A 19,652-nucleotide genomic window follows, 5' to 3' on the forward strand; every position below is an offset into this window, starting at 1 on the left:
CCCTCCCACAACCCCTTCCGTAACCCTCTGTTTGTTCTCCATATTTAGGAGTCTCTTCTGTTTTGTCCCCCTCCCTGTTTTTATATTATTTTTGCTTCCCTTCCTTTGTGTTCATCTGTTTTGTGTCTTAAAGTCCTCATATGAGTGAGGTCCTATGATTTTTGTCTTTCTCTGACTATTTCACTTAGCATAATACCCTCCAGTTCCATCCACGTAGTTGCAAATGGCAAGATTTCATTCTTTTTGATTGCCAAGTAATACTCCATTGTATATACCACATTTTCTTTATCCATTCATCCATTGATGGACATTTGGGCTCTTTCCATACTTTGGCTATGGTTGATAGTGCTGCTATAAACATTGGGGTCGATGTGTCCCTTTGAAGCAGCACACCTGTATCCCTTGGATACATACCTAGTAGTGCAATTGCTGGGTCATAGGGTAGTTCTATTTTTAGCTTTTTGAGGAACCTCCATACGATTTTCCCAAGTGGCTGCACCAGCTTGCATTCCCAGTACGGTGTTATTTTTATTTCACAATGGATATCTGGTTGTTCCAGGACCATTTGTTGAAATTTTCACTTCTCCCCAAAGGATTGCCTTGGCCATATGTGAAGGCTTACTTCTAGAATTTTTATTCTATTCCATTTCTATTCCATTGACTACACTAACCTGATTACTATAACTTTTTAGTAAATTTTGAAGTCATATTGTATAATTCTTCCAATTTTGTTCTCTTTTCAAAATTGTTCTGGCTACTCTAGGTACTCTGAATTTCCATGTACATTTTATGATCAGCTTGTTGGTTAAAACAACAACAACAACAACACACAAAAAAACAGAACCTCCTAGGAATTCAATAGGGATTGTACTATGTCCATAGATCAGTTTTGGGGGAAATGCTATCTTAACAATATTGAGTGTTCATATCCATGAACGTTGTATATCTTTCCATTATTTTAAATGTCTTCAGTTTCTCTCAGCAATGACTTATAACTTTCAACGTTTTTTATTTTTATTTTTGGGACAGAGAGAGACAGAGCATGAACGGGGGAGGGGCAGAGAGAGAGGGAGACACAGAATCGGAAACAGGCTCCAGGCTCCGAGCCATCAGCCCAGAGCCCGACGCGGGGCTCGAACTCACGGACCGCGAGATCGTGACCTGGCTGAAGTCGGACGCTTAACCGACTGCGCCACCCAGGCGCCCCTTCAATGTACAGACTTTACTACAGTTTTGTTAAATTCATTATTGTTAATGCTATTGTTAATAAAATAACTAATATTATTTTCAGTGGCATTTTTGCCAAATACAGAAATATGATTGGACTTGCTATTTTTTTTAACAATACAAAGTCAAAATATTTATTTTTTAACAACTGTTTCCATTCCAGATAATGGCAAATTACATAAAACATTTCTAGGTCAGCCAAGGCAATGGAGAAATTTTTACTTTGACCACGTGGTGGCAATTTGCTGTGGAGCTAGCTGGAGGCACACAGAGGTTCCTGACGCCAGGTAGGGACTGTATTTGATTTCAGGTGTGCTCTGGATAACACTGAAGATAAATGTCCCAGAGCTTACTGGAGAGCACTTTACCTGCCTCTTGCAAAGCTATTTCATCACTAGGAGTTTTGTTTTTTGTTTTGTTTGTATTTTAGAATCATGTTGTCTGTGATCAACACAGTTTCACTTTCTATTCTTTATTCCTTTTTCTTGTCTTATTGCACCAGCTGGAACTTCAGTACATCCTTGCCTTGATCCCGGTTTTAAGAGGGATGTACTCAGTCTTTCACCAGGAAGTATGTCAGTTGTATTTAATAGGTGTATTGCATAGGTCAGAATGAAGATCTTTTCATTTCATTCCTAATTTGTTGAGAATATTTTTTTGTCACACGTAAGAGTTTCTTATTGGCAACTCCCTCTCTGAATTGACATCGCCATATTATTGTCATTTATTGTTGGTATTTTGTATAATGTCAAATAATTTTCACATAGCCATGGTACTTAATCCTGTATGCTGCTAGATTTGGTTTGCTAACACTTAATCAATGGTGTCTGTCTGTGTTTTCTTGAAGGATTTTGCCTCGTGATATTCTTTTGGGATGACATTGTCTGGCTTTGGTATCAGGTTGGAACTGGCCTCACAGAACAGGTCTCCCTTCCTCTACATTCTGAGAGGGTTTGTGTCATTATTTTTTAAAAATTCGGTAGAATTCGACAGTGTTGGTAATTTGTGTAAATTGGCTGGAAAGGTAACTACCTTTCTTAAGTGAGAAATGCATTTTTCAACACTGGAAGATTTAGAACGAATATACAAATGTTTGAAAGCTCCAGACCCCATGCTATTACTACTGTGGCACTAGAATGCCATATGACCATATCTGGCATATACAGTTTTGGAAACAGAAGAAAATGTATCCTCAGGGGTGTGGGGTGGGGAGGGTTTAAGCCGGTGGGATCCTAAAGCTCCACGCACACCAAGAGGCGAGCCCAGCCATCAAAGTGGGATGATGATCTATCTCAGATAATCCACAGAGGGATTAAACGTGATGATGGATGACAAGTGTCCAGCAGAGTGACAATGAACGGTCACAGCTTCCTTGGATTCCTGAGACAGGATGGGAATAAGGTGGCCCTGAGACTGCTCTACTACACATTCTAGAGGCGAGCTCCAGAGCCACACACCAGAGAGAGGGCTTCCACATGTTCACCTGGACACACATTATAACCAGCGGGGGTATATGGCCCTCACGGTCATACATGGTCAACACCCCACATCTTTGCTTCTTGAGATGTGTCCTTCATGTCACTCAGAAGCCGTGTGGCCACCACCACCCAAGAAGGGATGGCAGGGATGGGGCGCCAATAGATGCTATCACTGCCACAGCCACCACTGTGACCCCTGGAATGGAGCATCAGCCTGGTCTCCATGCATGTAAAGTGTGTACTTGTTGGAAGGCTTGATGGGAGCGAGTGGCGGGGAGGGGTCATGCCATAATTGTGTTGGCTACGGTTTAAGCTGTGACCTGGCCAGTCACACACAGTCCCCACTGAAGACTGGCCTCCAGCATCTCCAACACGGAGCTCTGACTCCAGGCTCTGCAATGAACACAGTGGACCAGGTATGTCCCTCCTCCCCGCTGACCTGGGAGATGAGCAGGGGCACCCTTCTGCCGTGACAGTAAGTGGGTCACTGAGCCCTTCCTGGCCAGAATCCCGCCAGCTTGCTGGAGTGCACACATGTCACCCAAGCACACGTGTGATGCTTCCGTTCCAGTAGCACCCATTTTTCCGTCATGTTTCTCTGCTCACACACATGCCCTGTGTTTTAGATCGTTTGTGCTGCCCGCCTTGTTTCCCTTTATCCCCCTCCCACCACTGTCCTGTTCGAGCAGTGTCCCCAGAGGACACCATAAATGCCTTAAACCAGCCAGACAAGCAGGTCCAAATACTGTCCTGCCCTTGCTCTTGTGGGGAACTTAGACTCAGCACTGGACCCCACCCCTGTGTTTGAGGCTCACTCACGCACGGCCATGCCTCACTTACCATCACCCACGAGTCCTCCATGAACGTGTTGGTGGAGGAGGATGGACCTGAGTGCACATCCGGCAGCAGGTGGCTGAACTTCACTCTGTGGGATGGCAGGGGGAAGGGGAGACACTCATCAACAAGGACGGCCACTGCTTCCTGGAGGGGGTGTTGATGGCTGCCGGAAACCACAGGCCACAGCATCACACAGCCTCCTTACCGCCCTTTCCCCTCAGGTCCACTGCATGGTGGGAGACCGCGGGAGGGCAGGGGAGGAGCACCTAAAGGGAGAGTTGCAGGAGCAGCAGGGGGTGTCAAGAAGAAGGGGTGCCCCTGCAGATCAGGAGGGGATTTGGGAAGAGACCCTGGGTTTGGAAGGAAAGAGATGTTCAGGAATTACCAAGAGCAATGGTGGGGATGTAGGTCGTGGGACACTCAGCTAACTGAACTGTGCAAGCGGATTGAACAGTGTCCACCAATGACCTCACATTGCTGTAAGGGGGGTTTTCAGATGCAGCGACTCTAGCAGCTCAAGGTGTCATCACCTGAGCCCAGGGTCAGCCCGATGACCGCGTCCGTGCAAGAGGACAGGCCCTAAGCCCAACGACTGTGTCCGTGCAAGAGGACAGGCCCTCAGCCCAACAACCGCATCTGTGCAAGAAGACAGGCCAGCCCTCGGCCCGACGACCGAGTCTGTGCAAGAAGACAGGCCTTCGGCCCGACTACCACGTCCATACAAGAGGACAGGCCCTTAGCCCGATGGCCGCGTCCATGCAAGAGGACAGGCCAGCCCTCGGCCCGACAACCATGTCCGTGCAAGAGGACAGGCCCTAGCCCGACTACCGCGTCTGTGCAAGAGGACAGGTAGGCCCTCAGCGGGATGACCACTTCCATGCCAGAAGACAGGCAGGCCCTTGGCCTGACGACCGCATCTGTGCAAGAGGACAGGCAGGCCCTCCTGGTTCGTTAATTTTCAATCATTCTTGCCAGAATGGGGCAAAACGGGAAAACTGAAGAGACAAAGGGAAAACAGCGTCAGGTACGAGCCAAGGAGAGAAGCCAAGTGCAGGTCCTATGACTGGGGACATGTCGAGGTGAGTCCGGCTCCAGCCTCCACAGCAGTGAGATGGTACATTTCTATTTTTTAAGCCACCTGTTTTGTGGTCCTTTGTCAGGGCAGCCCTGGCAGACCGAGACCCTCACCCCAATGTGAGCATATTTCTCATTTCTCCATGTTCTGAGGTGACTTTCCACACTGGTACAGTTTCAAAGTGGAGACCAAGTGCACGTTTTAAAATGTGTGCTTACCCTGGGTCGTGACCTTCATAATGGGCCACTTTCTGCTTCTGTGACTTTGCAGGGGTGCACTTTGGGTGCGTGTGTGCCTGCAGGGCTGTCCTCTGTGTGACTCCTCGCAGGCTCAGAATGAGCAGGCATGCATGGCTCAGGAGCGACGGGAAACTAGGTATTATCGGAGGTCATAAAAAGGAGGCTGGGACCCGCTCCCCACACGTTCTCCGACTGACAGAAGAAATGAGCGCTGACGCTGGCGTGCTAGTTCAGATGCGAGTTGTCCACAGGGAGAGAATTACTACATTTCCCCAAGCACGTGGAGCGCAAAAGGTCCCTGCGTAGCTGTACGTGGTACTGTTACGTTAAACAGAGTTATTTCCTACTGTGTTGTCACATCATTTAAAAATATCCCATCAGAGATGAGTCACTTTCCAAAGCAATTTGACTTAAGATGGCGTAGCCATTTTCATTCAGAGAGAACAAGTCCAACAAGCTTACAACCTACCTGTGTGAGGGTGATTTCAGGTCACCTGTGGCTGCCTGTGGGGGTAAAGGAAAAAGAAGAAGAAATTGTTGGTACTGAGGCTATTCGTAGGAAATCAAGTCCGTCATTAGTTTCAGGTGCGTCTGGCTCAGAGACTTCCTAGGAAGGGGTCTCTGTGTGGGGGTCGCTGTGTCAGAGGTTAAGAATACATTGAAGATTTTAAGAAACTGTCAAACTACTTTCCACAGTGGTATCACTGTAAACCCCCGACGACTTTGCACACCTAGCTACGGGCCTCCGGTTCCTCTGTGTCTCCCGCTCCTGGTGCCGGTAGCCTTTCCCAGGGAGCCGTTCCAACTGTCTTACCGTGGCTTTAGTTGCACTTTCCTAGTGGTGAATGATGTTGAACATCTTGTCAGGTGATTATCTGCCACCCGTATGTCCTATTTGGTAAAGTTTATTAGAATCTTTCCCCCATTTTAAAAATGGGGCCGTTTTCCCCTATTAAGTGTTGAGAGTTGTTTATTTATTCTGGATTTAAGTACAGGGTTTGCAAATATTTATTCCAACCTGTGACTTACATTTTTATTTTTGCAGTGGTGAATTCTGAACAGGAAATGCTTTCTTTTATAAAAAAGTCAAATTTTCCATTTTCTTCATAGTGGTTTTGGTGCCCATATTAAAGAAAACTTTGTCTACCTCAAGATCACAAAGGTTTTATTCTGTTTTCTTCCTAAAGTGTTATAGGTTAGCCCCTAAATTCAGAACTGTGGTTGATTTTGAGTTATTTTTGTGTGTATGCTGAGAAGCAGCTATTAAGCTCTTCCCCGCCCTCTTTTTTTGCATATGGTCATCCAATTGTTCTGGCACAGCTTATTAAATATACTCTCATCTCTCCCTGTTTAATTATCCTGGCACCTCGGTTTAACACCCACTGATCAGGTTTTATTTCTGGACTTTCTATTCTGTTCCCTTGACCTGCATGTCTACCCTCACTGGGCACACCACCCTCACGGCTCACACTGTCCTGACTACTGTAGCTTGATAGTTCATTTTTAAGTCAGATTGAGTAAGTCCTCCAATTTGCTGCTCCTTTTTCTAAATTCTTTTGGTCACTCTACGTCCTTTGGATTTCTGTATCTATTTTAGGGTTGGCTTGCTATTTCCTTAAAGAAAAAAGCTTGCTGGAAACTCAATAGGGCTCATGGTAATTATGTAGACCAATTTTGGGGGGAGTTTTCTATCATGACAATATTTTGCGTTCCAGTCCACGAATATTCTAAATCTTTCCGTTTATTTGGATTGTGTTCAGTTTCTCTCATCAATAGTTTGTAGCGTTAAGTATACACATTTGGTGCTTGTTTTATTTTATTTTATTGTTTTTAATGCTATTACAGATGGAATGGTTTTCTTAATATCATTTTGAGATTTTTCATTGTTAGTATACAGAAATATAATGGGGGTTATTATATTCATTTTGTATTCTACCACCTTGCTGAGCTATCTTATTTCTACTATATCTTTTGCAGATTTGTTAGAAGCATGTTTCCTGCAAATAAAATCAGGTTCATTTTCAAATCTATATGTCTTTGTATTTCTTGCTGTATTACACTGGCTGGAACTTTAGTAAAATGTCAAATAGAAGTTTGAGGTGGACATTCTTGCCTCAGTCTCAATCTGTGAAGAGCAGACATAAACAGACACACACACACACACCCCTTACTCCACGTCTGTGTCCTATAGTTATTCCCTAACACTTTTTTAAGAATGGACAATTTCAAACACCCAGAAAAGTGGAAAGGATTGTACAAGAATGCCCAAACACTCAACTTCTAGGTTCTATCATCATTAAAATTTTGCTGTGAATATTTCTTTTTAACCATGTGACTATCCATCCATCATTTTATTTTCTGGTGCTTTTCAAAGCCAGCAGGACACAGACATCAATACCCTTCGTTAAAGCACACGGATGCCACTTCAGTCTTCGCACACCCAGATTGCATTGCATTTATCTCTTTCTCCCCCCTTACACACACACACACACACACACACACACACACACACACACTATAAGCCCTACAGTTAAGGATATTTTCTGTCAGTGTTTCTTCTCTTCTCCCTCCACCTTTGTTCCCATACGAGTAGCATGCCTGGGTACTGAGTAAATGCTTCAAATCAGTCAAACAAGCAATCCCAAGCGTTTTCTGTCCTCATTCCGGGGGCAGCCTGAGACCTTTCACGTGCCCAGCGGCTCTCACCTGCAGCGGGGAGCTCTCCTGGCACGTGGTGATGGTGGATCGCAGACCCGGGCACCTCGGCTGCGGCGGGGCCTCCTTGCACTGCTCTCTACAGGGATGGGGCAAAAGGGAGGACAGACTTCCATGAGCAAAGAAGGGCCTTGCTTTGTGTAGTGAGCTCAGAGAGCACCGCTGACAGCTGCAAAGCTCCATGCACTGGCTGCCATCGTGACATGCTCATCTGCAGAGCCTCAGAGCCAGCAGCTCCTGGGAGGCCGTCCGTGTGCCCTTGGGTTGGCTGCACAACGGAGGACACGGCGCAGGAGCACCATCCATAAAGGTCTATGACTGCTTGCCGGTGGGAGGCCACAGGGGCGCTTCTTCCTGCTGTGGCACCCCCACGCTGGGCCACTGCGTTCTTGAGTCTGTGGGTGCAGCAGGGCTCAGTTACAAATGGACAAAGTGACCTGCCTTGGAGACCATGGCATTGTCACTTTGTGCTCATTCCTTGCGGCAACTGTAGGAAACTGAGGACTGTCCTTGATTACCCAAGTAGGTCCAATGCAATCACACGAATCCTTAAAAACTGAGAAATGAGGAAAAGGAGGAAGTCCGAGAGATCTAAAATATGAAGAGACTAGACCCACCATTACCAACTTAGAGATGGAAGGGCCACGTAGCAAGAGTGGGAAAGCAACAGCTGCACTGGCATTCTCTATCTGCCCGGAAGCAGACTCTTCCCCATAACCTCCAGAAAGGAGGGCTGACCTGGTGAGCCGTGACTGTTGCCTTGGGAGGCACCAATCAGGGACCCAGCTGAGCTTGCCAGGCACATGACCCACAAGCGCTTTCAGACGAGTCTTAGTTCAAGCCACTACATTTGTGGGAATTTGCCAGATAGCAATAAAAAATTAATACAAGCCACTTGATGGACATTAGCTGAGCAGAACACCTGTAGAATTAGGCAAGAAGTATCTTCACACGTGTGATCCTACTTTTGCAGCAGATTAATGGTCCAGAGGAAATACTCCCAATAAATTGGTCTGATACCTACTAATAGAGAGAAGCACCTTAGAGAGTGCTACACTAAGTTCTCCCCTAAAATATACCAGTGACTTACATCATGGAACTCCACAGGCACTTACTGAGTGGATTTTTCTTTTGGGGGGATTGACAGAGTGCCACGTGATTTAAAGATACTCTTTGATCTCTTGGAGCTGACATTCTGACAGTGGGCTTTGCCTAACATGTAAGGCTGTGAGTGTCCAGGTCAAACTAGGGACACTTCTGCAGGAAAGAGAGGCCGCTGGGACAGACGGCCCAGCGCATTGAGAGGGCTTGTCTCTCAACACAATCGACCTTTCAATACAAAGGTTAGCAGCTCACTTTCCAGTTGGAGAAGGGAACACTATAGTGATTGAAAATAAGGAATAACATTCCAGAAATGAGGAATATGGTCCCTCCCAAAGATGAAGTAACTTATATTCATAAAAATTATGTTTCTTTTTCTTTTAACTATGTCCACAATGTATGGAATTTTTTTTTAAGTTTATGTATTTATTTTGACAGAGAGAGGCCTTGGGGAGAAGGGGCAGAGAGAGAGGCAGAGAGAATCCCAAGCAGGCTCACTGCTGCCAGCACAGAGCCCAATGTGGGGCTCAACCCCACAAACCGTGAGATCATGACCTCAGTAGAAACCAAGTGTCCCATGCTTAACCGCCTGAGCCACCCAGTGGCACCACAATATATGGAATTTTTAAAAGGGGCTCTAAAGAGTTGAACAATGTGATTACAATTTTATAAAAACAAAGCACTGTGAGTATAACTCACAAAATAATACTAAAACAGAACTTGGAAGACAGTCCTCGGAGCACCAGCAGTGACTGCAGTGCGTGGGGCGGCCAGAGACTTGAGGTCCCCAGTTCCTGCGCAGTGTCCACACCGACTGCCCGAAAACGGGGTTAGTCTCAGTTGCTTCTAGAGGCGGCTGGCCCCCAGGCTGGACAGGGCGAGGGGAACGTGCTCAGATTGTACCTAAAGGACCGCAGTGTGGCAATGCTTCAAGTGAAACTCCAAACGACCCAGGTTTTCCCAGAAGCATGGCTACCGGGTGTCTAAGGACACAAATGCAAAAGGAATGAGCGGATTCTTTGGAGGGATTCCCGATCCTCGGTCAAGAACCAGCACCAGCCCTGCGACCTGCCCAGCTCCGCCAGAACATGGGAGTCGCCCCCCACCCGTTTCTGCGAGGGCCGAACTTCCGACAGCACCACAGAACTGGGGCACTTCCGGCCCGCTCCCCCAGGGGAGACCGACTTCTGGGGCAGTTTCAGGGCTTGGAGCTGAGGCCATGCGGCTCCGCTCGCTCCCGCCTCTAAGGAATGTTTCCTGTAACTCCACTTCGAACTCTGCCTTTCTCAGAACTGCATGAAAACTATTTTAAAAATTATACGGAAACTAAAAACGTGGAGGAATTGTCAACAACTATGAAAACTAAAGAATGCCGAGGGCGTTCCCCTGCTGGACGTTCAGGGTGAGGCACGGCCGGAAGAGGGTCTCCTGGGGGAGCCGGGGGCACTAGGTCCTGGGCAAACCCACCTTAGCCCCTGTCTCCGTGAACACACAAATTCAGGACGGCTTGGAAATCAAAATGCAAAGCGAATAAAGCTGGTGAAAACACTAGCACAGAATGTGGAGATTTGTATAACCTTGGAGTAACGAAGACTTGTTCAAGCAAGACAATTGAGAGCATATAGTATTTGTCAGACAGATAAAACAACTCTAGTAAGCTTACACACTTACCTACGTGCAGACAGACTCAGGTCATCTTCTTGCTGTGAGCAATAAAAATTCATAACGTGAAAAAGTTGTTGACACTGGGCTTAGTCTTATACACGATTCAAGTCAGTTATTAGTTAATTTTGAGTAATGGTGCTTCAGCGTCCCTGGGTCCTAGGAAAGGATCTCACTGGGGGATAGCACCCCTGTCACATGAATACCTGTGTCTTCACTTCTAATAGTTAAGAAACTGGAAGTGGGATTGCTGACTTCAACGGTGACTATACATTTCACTTTTTAAGAAAACACCAAACTGCTGATCAGAGTGATATAATTCGGTATCTGCACTAGTAACGTAGGAGCCTTTCGATCTACAGCTTCACCAACGCTTTTTATTATTGGTTCTTTTGATTATAGCCATTCTACTGGATGTGTAATGGTATCTTACTGTGGTTTTGTGTTTTCTTAATGGTAACTGATGTCGATGTGCTTATCTGCTACCGTGGATCCTCCTTGGTGAACAGGTGGTTCAAATCTTTTGCGCATTTAAAAAGTTAAAACACTGGGTCATTTTTCTTATAATTAAATTTTGAATTCTTTATATATTCTGGGCACAAGTATATGATTTGCAAATATTTCTGCCTTTGGCTTATGTTTTCATTTTCTTAATGGTGCTCGTTTGAAAAGCAAATGCTTTTAATTTTGATGAGAAACAGCTGCATTAATATATGGGCCTAAAAGGAGTCAACCCTGCTGGCTTGATTCTGTGGACAGTGAACGTACAAATGATGTAACACACATGCACACCACACACCAAACACACATGTACTGCGCTGCACACACACACACACATACACTGCATCACACACACCATGTACACATGCACACATACACATGCACTGCATCACACACATGTACTCAGTCACACACGCACCGTATCTCACACTAAACACACACACACGCACAAAACCACACACACATGCACTGCATCACATACTATGCACACACAACCACACACATGTGCATCACGTTATACACATCATGCACTCACACGTGCAAACATGCAGTGCATCTCACACCAAACACGCACACACACACACTGCATCACACACACCACATACACATACACACATACACCTGCACTGCATCACACAACGTGCGCGCGCGCACACACACACACACACACACACACACACACACGGAATCAGAGAATTGTGCCAACACAGAAGCAAAGGACTGTGAGAAGTTCCAGCTGCAAGGTGACACTGGGCGCTGCCCCAGGCCTGGATAGCGCAGATGGTGAAGCAGAGGGGCACCCGCTACCTGTGGCATGCTTATTTTGAAGGACAGCTCTTTCCTCCCCGCTGGAACTTTTGGAATCTTTTGACAGCGTTTCTGTATCACATACTCATATGTGCTCAACTTCTTGAACACTAGAGAGGAGAAAGGCGGAAACAGGCAGTTACAATTACGCAGGCGGGCAGAGTGGCCCACAGGCCACAACCCGGTCTTCCAGGGCTTCCCCCCAGGGTGCCGGGAGCTGCCTCCTAACCTGGGGCGCTGGGGGGCTGCTGCATGGCCACCCCGGGGCCCACCTGGCCTGTGGGAGGCAAGCAGTAGCTCGTCACAGCCCCAAGGCTGCTGGCGCCCCGTCCCAGGAACAGCTACCCTGCGGCCTTCCAGGCCCACAAAGCCAGTGTGGACCCGGACGCTGGCTCCGGCACTGTGGCAGAAGCACCCCAGGTCACTGAAAGGACATCTGAGACCCGGGTCTGTCAACAGACAGCACCGTCCACGAAACGGGTTCTGTGCCTGCTTCAGCAGAGGCACCAATCCTCCCACTTCTCTCCCTAAAACCAACAAACACGAGGACAGATGGCTTCTAGTTATTTCTGGAAAGGGATAAGGGCCACCCACAGAAGCCTAGTTGCAGCTGGAGGGGCAGGCGGAAGGTGGGCTGCCCCCCACACCCGCGTGGAGCCCGTTCCCTTCCCTGGGTGGTTTGTACAAGGGCATCTGTCTGTGTTTGCTTTGGCTACCTGATGAACTACACCTGGCTCTTACTGGTTCTCCCACCTCCCCCAGAACCTGTGTGAGGGCGTAATTTGCATCTGGCCACATGCTCGCGAAAACACTAGTTCTCTGGCAGGGATTGCAGGGATGGCTGCCATCACCATCAGGTGGCAAGTACACACTGTGTGTTCCCCAGAGCTCACACTCGTCCTGAGTTTTGAGCAAACACCTTCATCTGACAGTAACGAGAGGAGATGTGGCTGGGGAGGGAGGCCAGAGTGCAGTGTGCGCTGAATGAGTGTCTGCCGTGTCCCCTCCAGCGACACTAGGCGTCAACACAGCAGCCCGGGGCCGCTGGTCTTTGGGATGCTCTGTCCCCCGCTTGTGTGGAGGCGGCTTTCCCCACACCCCTGCTGCTGGTACCAGACATCTGTGCATCTTCCTGGGAGGGCTTGCCCTCACCAATGCTGCACTCCACTCGTGCTGCAGTGTCAGGATGTCCTTCCCCCAAACTTCAAAGAGGCATCCAGCTGCCCACAGCTTCTGACAGGCCCCCCAGCAGCCCCTACCCCCCACCTCAGGGTATTTGTGTCACGCCATCCCTTGGAGAGTGGGTGGCCCCAGCGCCTTGCACAAGAGGTGAAGGGCGTCACTTCCATGACTGGGCTACAAAAGGCCGGCTGCCCCCTCGTGCTGGAGTGTCCTGGTGGGAGGAGGCACCGGCCAACAACTCACGGGGAACGGAGGCCAGGAGCTGGCCTGCCAACACCCTGGCGTTGAACCTAAACGCAGGTCCCAGTCGGATGAGACCACAGACCTTCCTCACACCTGGAGGAAGCCTTGTGGCCGAGCAGGGCCAGTGGACCCAGCTAAGCTATGCTGAACCCATGACCCACAGAGACTGCAAGGTGATAACTCTGTTACTTCAAGCAGGGTAAGTTTATTATAACAATAGCTAATATCCCAACTTTTTCTGGAAGTCTGTGCTTTGCTGTCCAAATACCCTGTAAACAGCACCTTGAGCCATAAGCTCCGTGTGCATCTCCCTCCCCTACCCCCACAGTGAGTGTGGCACCACCACCCTCCCTGTTGCCTGGGTTGGGGCCCTCTGGTCCCTGTGCCTGGATCTCCCATTGGCCATCTGTCCCGTGGACCTGTTCTCCAGTCTCACGTCCGTCTGTCCTGAGTGGCCGCAGTGGACTTCTGGACCTGCCCAGCTTGCCACCTGCTGGCTGTACTGTATGCTGCAGCTGGGGCACTGTCCCCAAATTCACCCTTGTCCCCATTGGCCGGTGCGTGGAAGCTTTTAGGATAAGGGCCTGGGCTGACCCACCTCTGGCTCCGGGTGCTGATTCCGGCCCTGGCTCTGCTGAGGACACTCCCTGTGCCAGACCCGCTCTGGCAGCCACATAGGGCCCCCGCTGCCACCTTCTCCCTTGCAGAAGCCACAGAGAGAATTCATGCCCTCCCCTGGGCCACGGCGTGGTGGGGCCTGCTGCACGCAGTGCCGCGTGGACTCCAGGAAACGGCCAGTGTCCCTGCAGCAAGCTGGGTCAGCAGATACCCTGTCGCTGGCTCACTATTTTTCATTGTTAGGACTTGGTGCTTCTCTAAATCCCCCGTTCTTTTTTTAATGGTGCCTGTTCCTGCCTCACACGTTCTGCTCCCTTATCTAACTTACTCCTAGTCCCTCTCGTGTCCTCTGCAGGCCTCAGAGCAGAATGAGCCCTGCTGTCCCTCTAGGGGTGTCTCTTCCTGTCATTTGTCTGATGTGCTCGTTTCTAGCAGGGGCCGGCAGACCTTGTCTTGGGCCACGTGGGAACGCAAGGGACAAAGACTGGAGTGGGGGTCAGGACACATACTTAAGAAGAGGTGGAAGATGAACAGGTGTCCAGGCAGCAGGAGGCTGAGAGTAGACAGCAGCAGGACGGACACCCCAATGCCCAGGACCACCAGGGCCTTCGTCTTTACAGGGAAAAACGGAAGGAACAGCAGCCAAGTGTCCTTGGGCACGTCTGCGGAGGCAAGGGAGACATGCATGCATCCAGCACCTGGGGCATGGCCAGCCCCTTCTTGGGAGGTGGGGGAGGGTGAGCAGCCCAAGGAAGCCCCTCCCCCACCCCAGTGTGTGGCCTACCTCACCCAGGTGCCCTTGCAGCCCCCTGACTGAGGTGGGTGTCACAGCCCCACTTTACGGGTCTGGAAGGTGAGGCTGGGAGAGGATAACTAAGGGTCCGGGTTGCAGAGCCTGACCCCCTGCCTGGCTGAACCCCCACCCTGTCCCAAGGGCCATGCCACTGTGCCAGGCCCTCCCTGTTCTCAGTCAGCCACCCTCACAGGGAACTGCAAGGCAGTAGCCAGCGCCTTGGGACATTTCCAGGACTTGGTCATCTGGGCCCCAAGGGCTGTTGACACTTCTGAACTTCGGTGTGAGGAAAGCACTGAGGAATCTGCAGGCAGGCCCATGGAGATGGAATCCAGCTGAAATGCTCTCATCCCACCACACAGTCTGGGAGGTACTGATTCCAGTCCTTTACGTGGCATGGAAAGTGGCTGCCAGGCCCGCTGTGTGCCTCGGGGGCTGCAGCGCAGTGTGCATGAGGCTGGATGTACCATGGGGTGGCCGGCCACATGCTTGTCCCCTTAGCCGGTGATGTGTTGATGAATTCCCACCAATGACACCAAAGTGCCCCAGGGAACTGGCGGGTAAGCAGCCCCATGGAATCTTCTGGAACAGCAAACCCAGGAGATTGCCTCAGTCATCAGGCATTCATGTGCAGCACATCCACGATGGTTCTGGAGCGAGCAAGTTCCCAGAGAGAAGCACCTTCGGAGACCAGGCTGCCCTCTGTTCTGCCAGCGCGTGGCAGCGAGGGCCCAGCCGACGCCCACATTGGGAGGAAGTAAGGACATGTGCTATGGAACTCGGGTGCGCTGAGGCTGCTGCTTACCATGTGCGAGCCGCATTTCAGAGTGTGTTGGGGCAATGAGAGGCCCCGTGGCCGGGAGGACCTTCGCAGGGAATCCCCAGTGCCCACCGGTGACTGTCCTGAGGCAGCGGTCACCGGCCAGCCCCTCTGCTCAGGCCATGTGTGGAGAATGTCAGGAAGGATGGCAGGCGGAGGCCTCCAGCTGGCTGTGTGCAGAGCGCAGCCGGCTCTTCCCGCTGAGCAGGGCCGGGTCTCGCTGAGACTCCCACTGTTCCCTTTTACCATGGAAATAGCCAGGATGCACTCTGGAGCAGGTGCAGGTCAGATGGCCCATCCCACCAGGGCTCATCCAGCCCAGGTGCACTGAAGGCCTTGGGATGAAGGTGCACAGGGCATGGTGCCCTTCCAGGAAGAGGGCATGGCCGTGACGTGCTCTGGAGAGAGGCCTGGACCGGGAAAGGAAGCTTTGCTCTGAACCCTGAGGGCTGAGGTCCCCAAACACTCAGGACAGACACATGAGGTGCTCCGCTTGGGGTTCTCCCTGTGTCAGTGTCCAGGGCTGCTGTGACTGATGGCCATAGACCAGGCAGTTTCAACAGCAGAGATGAAGCCCCGAAGTCAGGGTGTTGCAGGGCCCGTCTCCCTCCGAGGCCATGGGGGAGGATCTGTCCTTGGATCTTCCAGCTTCTGGGGCTCCAGGCACCCCTTGGCTTGTGGCCATGTCCCTCCAGTCTCTTACAAGGATGTTTTCACTGGATCCAGGATCCCACACATTGCCAGGTAACCCATGATCATCTCAGGATCCTTAATCGCATCTGGGAGGACCCTCTCTCCAAATAAGGTCACGGTCACAGGCCCGGGGTTGCGCAGTGATGGACAGACCTTTGAGGCACATGTGTTCCCAAGGCCAGGTTCCTGGAGCCGCTCAGCAGACACCTGCAGCCACACACCACCCAGCACCTTCCCCAGGCAGCCCTGCCCTCCTGCCCCACCCTGCTCCCTGCCAAGACCAACTACTGGGTGATGGGCACGGGGCCCCAAACCTGCCTTCTGGTCCCTGGGGGACTGCTGCCCTCCTGCTCGGCCCCACAGCTCACCCAGCTAGGGGCGGGCCAGACTGACATCCCCCAGAAGGAGAGCTTTCCCTGAAAGACAGCTGGAGGGAGAGGCTACCACCACGAGTGACCCAAGAGAAAGCAATGCCAGAGAGGAACCCCCCCACCCCCCCACCCCCACCCCCACCCCCACCCCCCCCCGCCGTACCTTCATAGAGGGGATGAGTGCGCAGCACCTCCGGGTTGACTGAGTACTGGATGAAGACGTAGAGCAGGATGGTGATCAGGCAGAGCAGGCTGGCCAAGGCGGAAACCAAGGAGCTAAAGAAATATCTGCAGGGGGGCAGAGCAAGACTCAGGGCTGGGCAAGGTGCCCCTGACCCCGAACCCAAGGCCCAGCCTTCTTCCTGTCGCCTGGCACCCCAGATCCCCAGAGGATGCCCTGAGGGCACCACCAGTTTCTGTGCCCCCTTCCCACCCCCACGCGGCAGTGAGAAGGGCCTGGCCTGGCTCCCAGCTGGGTACACAGAGGCTCCAGGCGGGTCGGGCTGCCTGCAGCTTCCTCCACACGCCACCACTGCTCACCAGGGCTCCACCGGGTCAGGATCGGGACCACCACCCCTGCCCCCCATGTTGCACGGGATCCTGGGTGCTGTGCTTCCATCCAGAAGCATGGAAGCCCAGCAGGTCGGGGAAGCAGGGGTGCTGGGACAGGCGCCTGGCCGGCCAGCGGCCCACAGTGCATCATCTCCACACACCCTCCCGGGGCCTGTGCACACTTGTGTGCACAAGTGACATCTTGTGCTTTGGCATTAGGCCAGAATCACTCCTGTCCTCTTGCCTGTGCTCAGGACACAGAGAACAATCTAACCATGAAAAAATTAAATTCTGGTCAGCAGTTCTTGGAATAATCTCCTGCTGCAAGGTCTTCCTTTGGGCTTTCTACCGTGGTGATATTTAAGGAAACTGTTTCTTTAGCATTTTCAATCTTCAGCAGTGTCTTTTATCCAGCTGAAATTTATCTGACTCCATTATTCTTTTCCAGAACATCTTGAGGTTTGTTTTTGTTTTTTTAACACATCTTTAGGCAGAGAGCTAAAACGAGAATGTCCTCAAAGGGTCATGTGGATGTGGAGGGCAGCCTGCATTGTGGCCCCTTGTCAAAGGCCCTGGAGGGCACGTGTCCTGTGTGTCCCCGAGGTGCAGGGGGCACACACCTGGCCCCACACCTGGCTCTGGTTCCCAGGGAGCCTGTGGTGTGCGGTGCAGCTGTTCCAGCCGACGGGCCCACCCCGCAGCAGAAGGCCCTCGGCCATCCGGTGCTGCTGGCACCAGGCCAGAGGCAGCCCTCCCGGCAGGGTGAGGGCCAAAGCCTGTCCAGCTGCATGTTCGGGGCCAGAAACGTCGCTGTCGTCTCTGACTCCTGTGTCTATGGTGCCTCAGCACCCAGTCCGGGCACTTCCCCTGTGAAGGCACGTCGTCTCAGGAGCTTATCACACTTTGCCAACTGTTTTGGCCAACTCGTCTTGTAAATGTAGTCATTTCCTCTTGCTTTCTCTGCCTGATGGTGGAAGGGACAGGAGGGAGTCCTGGACTCCACGTGGACAGGGGTGGCCATGCCCTCACCAAGACCCCCGCGCACATGGTGCCCTCCCTCACTTCTGCACACACTCCTTGCTGCTGCCACTGCCCAGTGGATAGGAGGGCTCCTGGGGCCCAGCCGTCCCCACCAGGAACTTCTGCAGCCTTTTGTGCCCGGAGGCCACTGTCAGGACCTCGGAACTCCACCCTGTGTGCCCTGTGGGGCCCGGTCAGCTTGGTCCTCCTCAGTGGCAGGGCCACACACCCTCGCCCATCCCAGACAGCTGACCAGACCTCGAGGCGACCAGCCTGTGGCACCAAGACCTTAAGAGGAGCATCTGGGGGAGAGAAGAGAGCCCTGCTACCGTGAGGAGGCAGCCCCCCCCCCCCCACTCCAGCTGGCCTGGGGCTCCTCCTCTGTAGTGGAGAGGGCGACATGAGGGCTCCCAGGCCCCCAATTCTCATTTGACTTTTCTAATGATGACAGCTTTGCATTTCCTTCTGCTCAAAGCAGCAACGCTTTTGAAGCCTGAACAAGTGGAGCATTTCTTGACTGGGCTGCACGGAGCATGGCCCTCCTGAACCAGGCTGCCTGGAGCACAGACCACGACGCTCCTGGACCGGGCTGCCCAGAGCACAGACCACGACGCTCCTGGACCGGTGGCTGCCTGGAGCATAACCCTCCTGGACTAGGCTGCATGGAGCACAACCCTCCTGGACCGGGCTGCCCGGAGCACAACCCTCCTGGACCGGGCTGCCCGGAGCACAGACCACAACACTCCTGGACTGGGCTGCACAGAGCACAGACCATGACGCTCCATGACCAGGCTGCACGGAGCACACCTGCTATGAGTGGTGGGTGAGCAGTGGAACCCCTTGCAGCGCCATGAGCCGGCAAAGGCCACTCTGAACTAGCTGGGGGAGCCCCTGCGACTTTCTTGGCCACTCACAGCCTGGGCCCTAGCACATGGGGTCCTGGCAAAGCCCGTGCAGGACTGAACACCTGCTCCCAGTGCAGCCTCGGCCCACATCCTCTGTGCTCTGACGGCCTCCCAGGAGAAAGCGCCTGGGTCCAGGCCAGCGGGTCAAGGACAAGTCAGCTCAGCCTCAGCCCCTCTGGATGGGGCTGGGCCTCCACATTCGGAAGGGGCTCCAGGCCAACACATTTTAGAGCCAGACAAGGAGAACAGAAAGACGTTAAGGACCGCTGTGCTGGGGACAGCATGTGACTCCTCCCACTGCCTGTGGCCCCCACCCTCTTACCCATGAGGCCCCCAGCCTGCAGGACCCCTCTCTCCGGGCCCCCTCACCCCTCCCCCTGACCAATCCCCCTCCCTCCCCCAGTCCTTTCACTTTCTCCTTCCCTAGCACCCCACCCCTCCCCCCTGCCAAGGACCTCCTCTCTCTCCACCAGGACCTCACCCCTCCCCACTTCGAGGTCCCTCCTCCCTTCCCCACCCCCGGCCCCTGCAATGCCCTTTTCCCTCTTCCCTGCTTGGTCTCCCTCTCCCTCCCCCAGGACTCTGCCCCTCCCTCCCGGACCTCCCCCTCCAGCCCCTCACCTGTAATTCCTGCCCCCTACACAGTTGTTAAGCCATTTGCAATGGTGGTCAAAGTCAAAGACACACTTGTTGCAGGCCCTACAGTGTTTAGCCTTCTGGCTCCTAGAAGGAAGAATTCACATGAGCAGCCCGTTAGCAGCATGTGTGGGAGGAAGACAGGGTCAGAAAGGAGAGACAGGTGGCAGGGAAGAC

General features: G+C 51.9%; 1 protein-coding gene across 1 annotated transcript; it reads right to left on the bottom strand.

Moving 5' to 3' along the window:
* Nucleotides 1–3,293: 3,293 nt before the first annotated feature.
* Nucleotides 3,294–19,165, bottom strand: LOC147571523 (uncharacterized). The gene is made up of 9 exons (XM_086696298.1): nucleotides 19,162–19,165; nucleotides 17,977–18,115; nucleotides 16,526–16,650; nucleotides 14,195–14,347; nucleotides 11,643–11,752; nucleotides 10,344–10,375; nucleotides 7,563–7,650; nucleotides 5,326–5,360; nucleotides 3,294–3,630 (listed from the first exon to the last, which is right to left on the bottom strand). The coding sequence occupies exons 1-9, from the start codon at nucleotides 19,163–19,165 to the stop codon at nucleotides 3,294–3,296; spliced, it is 1,023 nt and encodes a 340-aa protein (XP_086552424.1).
* Nucleotides 19,166–19,652: the final 487 nt, after the last annotated feature.

Source organism: Puma concolor, unplaced genomic scaffold, assembly GCF_028749965.1.
Source record: "Puma concolor isolate L17-30 unplaced genomic scaffold, mPumCon1.1.hap2 unalloc_scaffold_23, whole genome shotgun sequence".
NCBI lineage: Eukaryota > Metazoa > Chordata > Mammalia > Carnivora > Felidae > Puma > Puma concolor.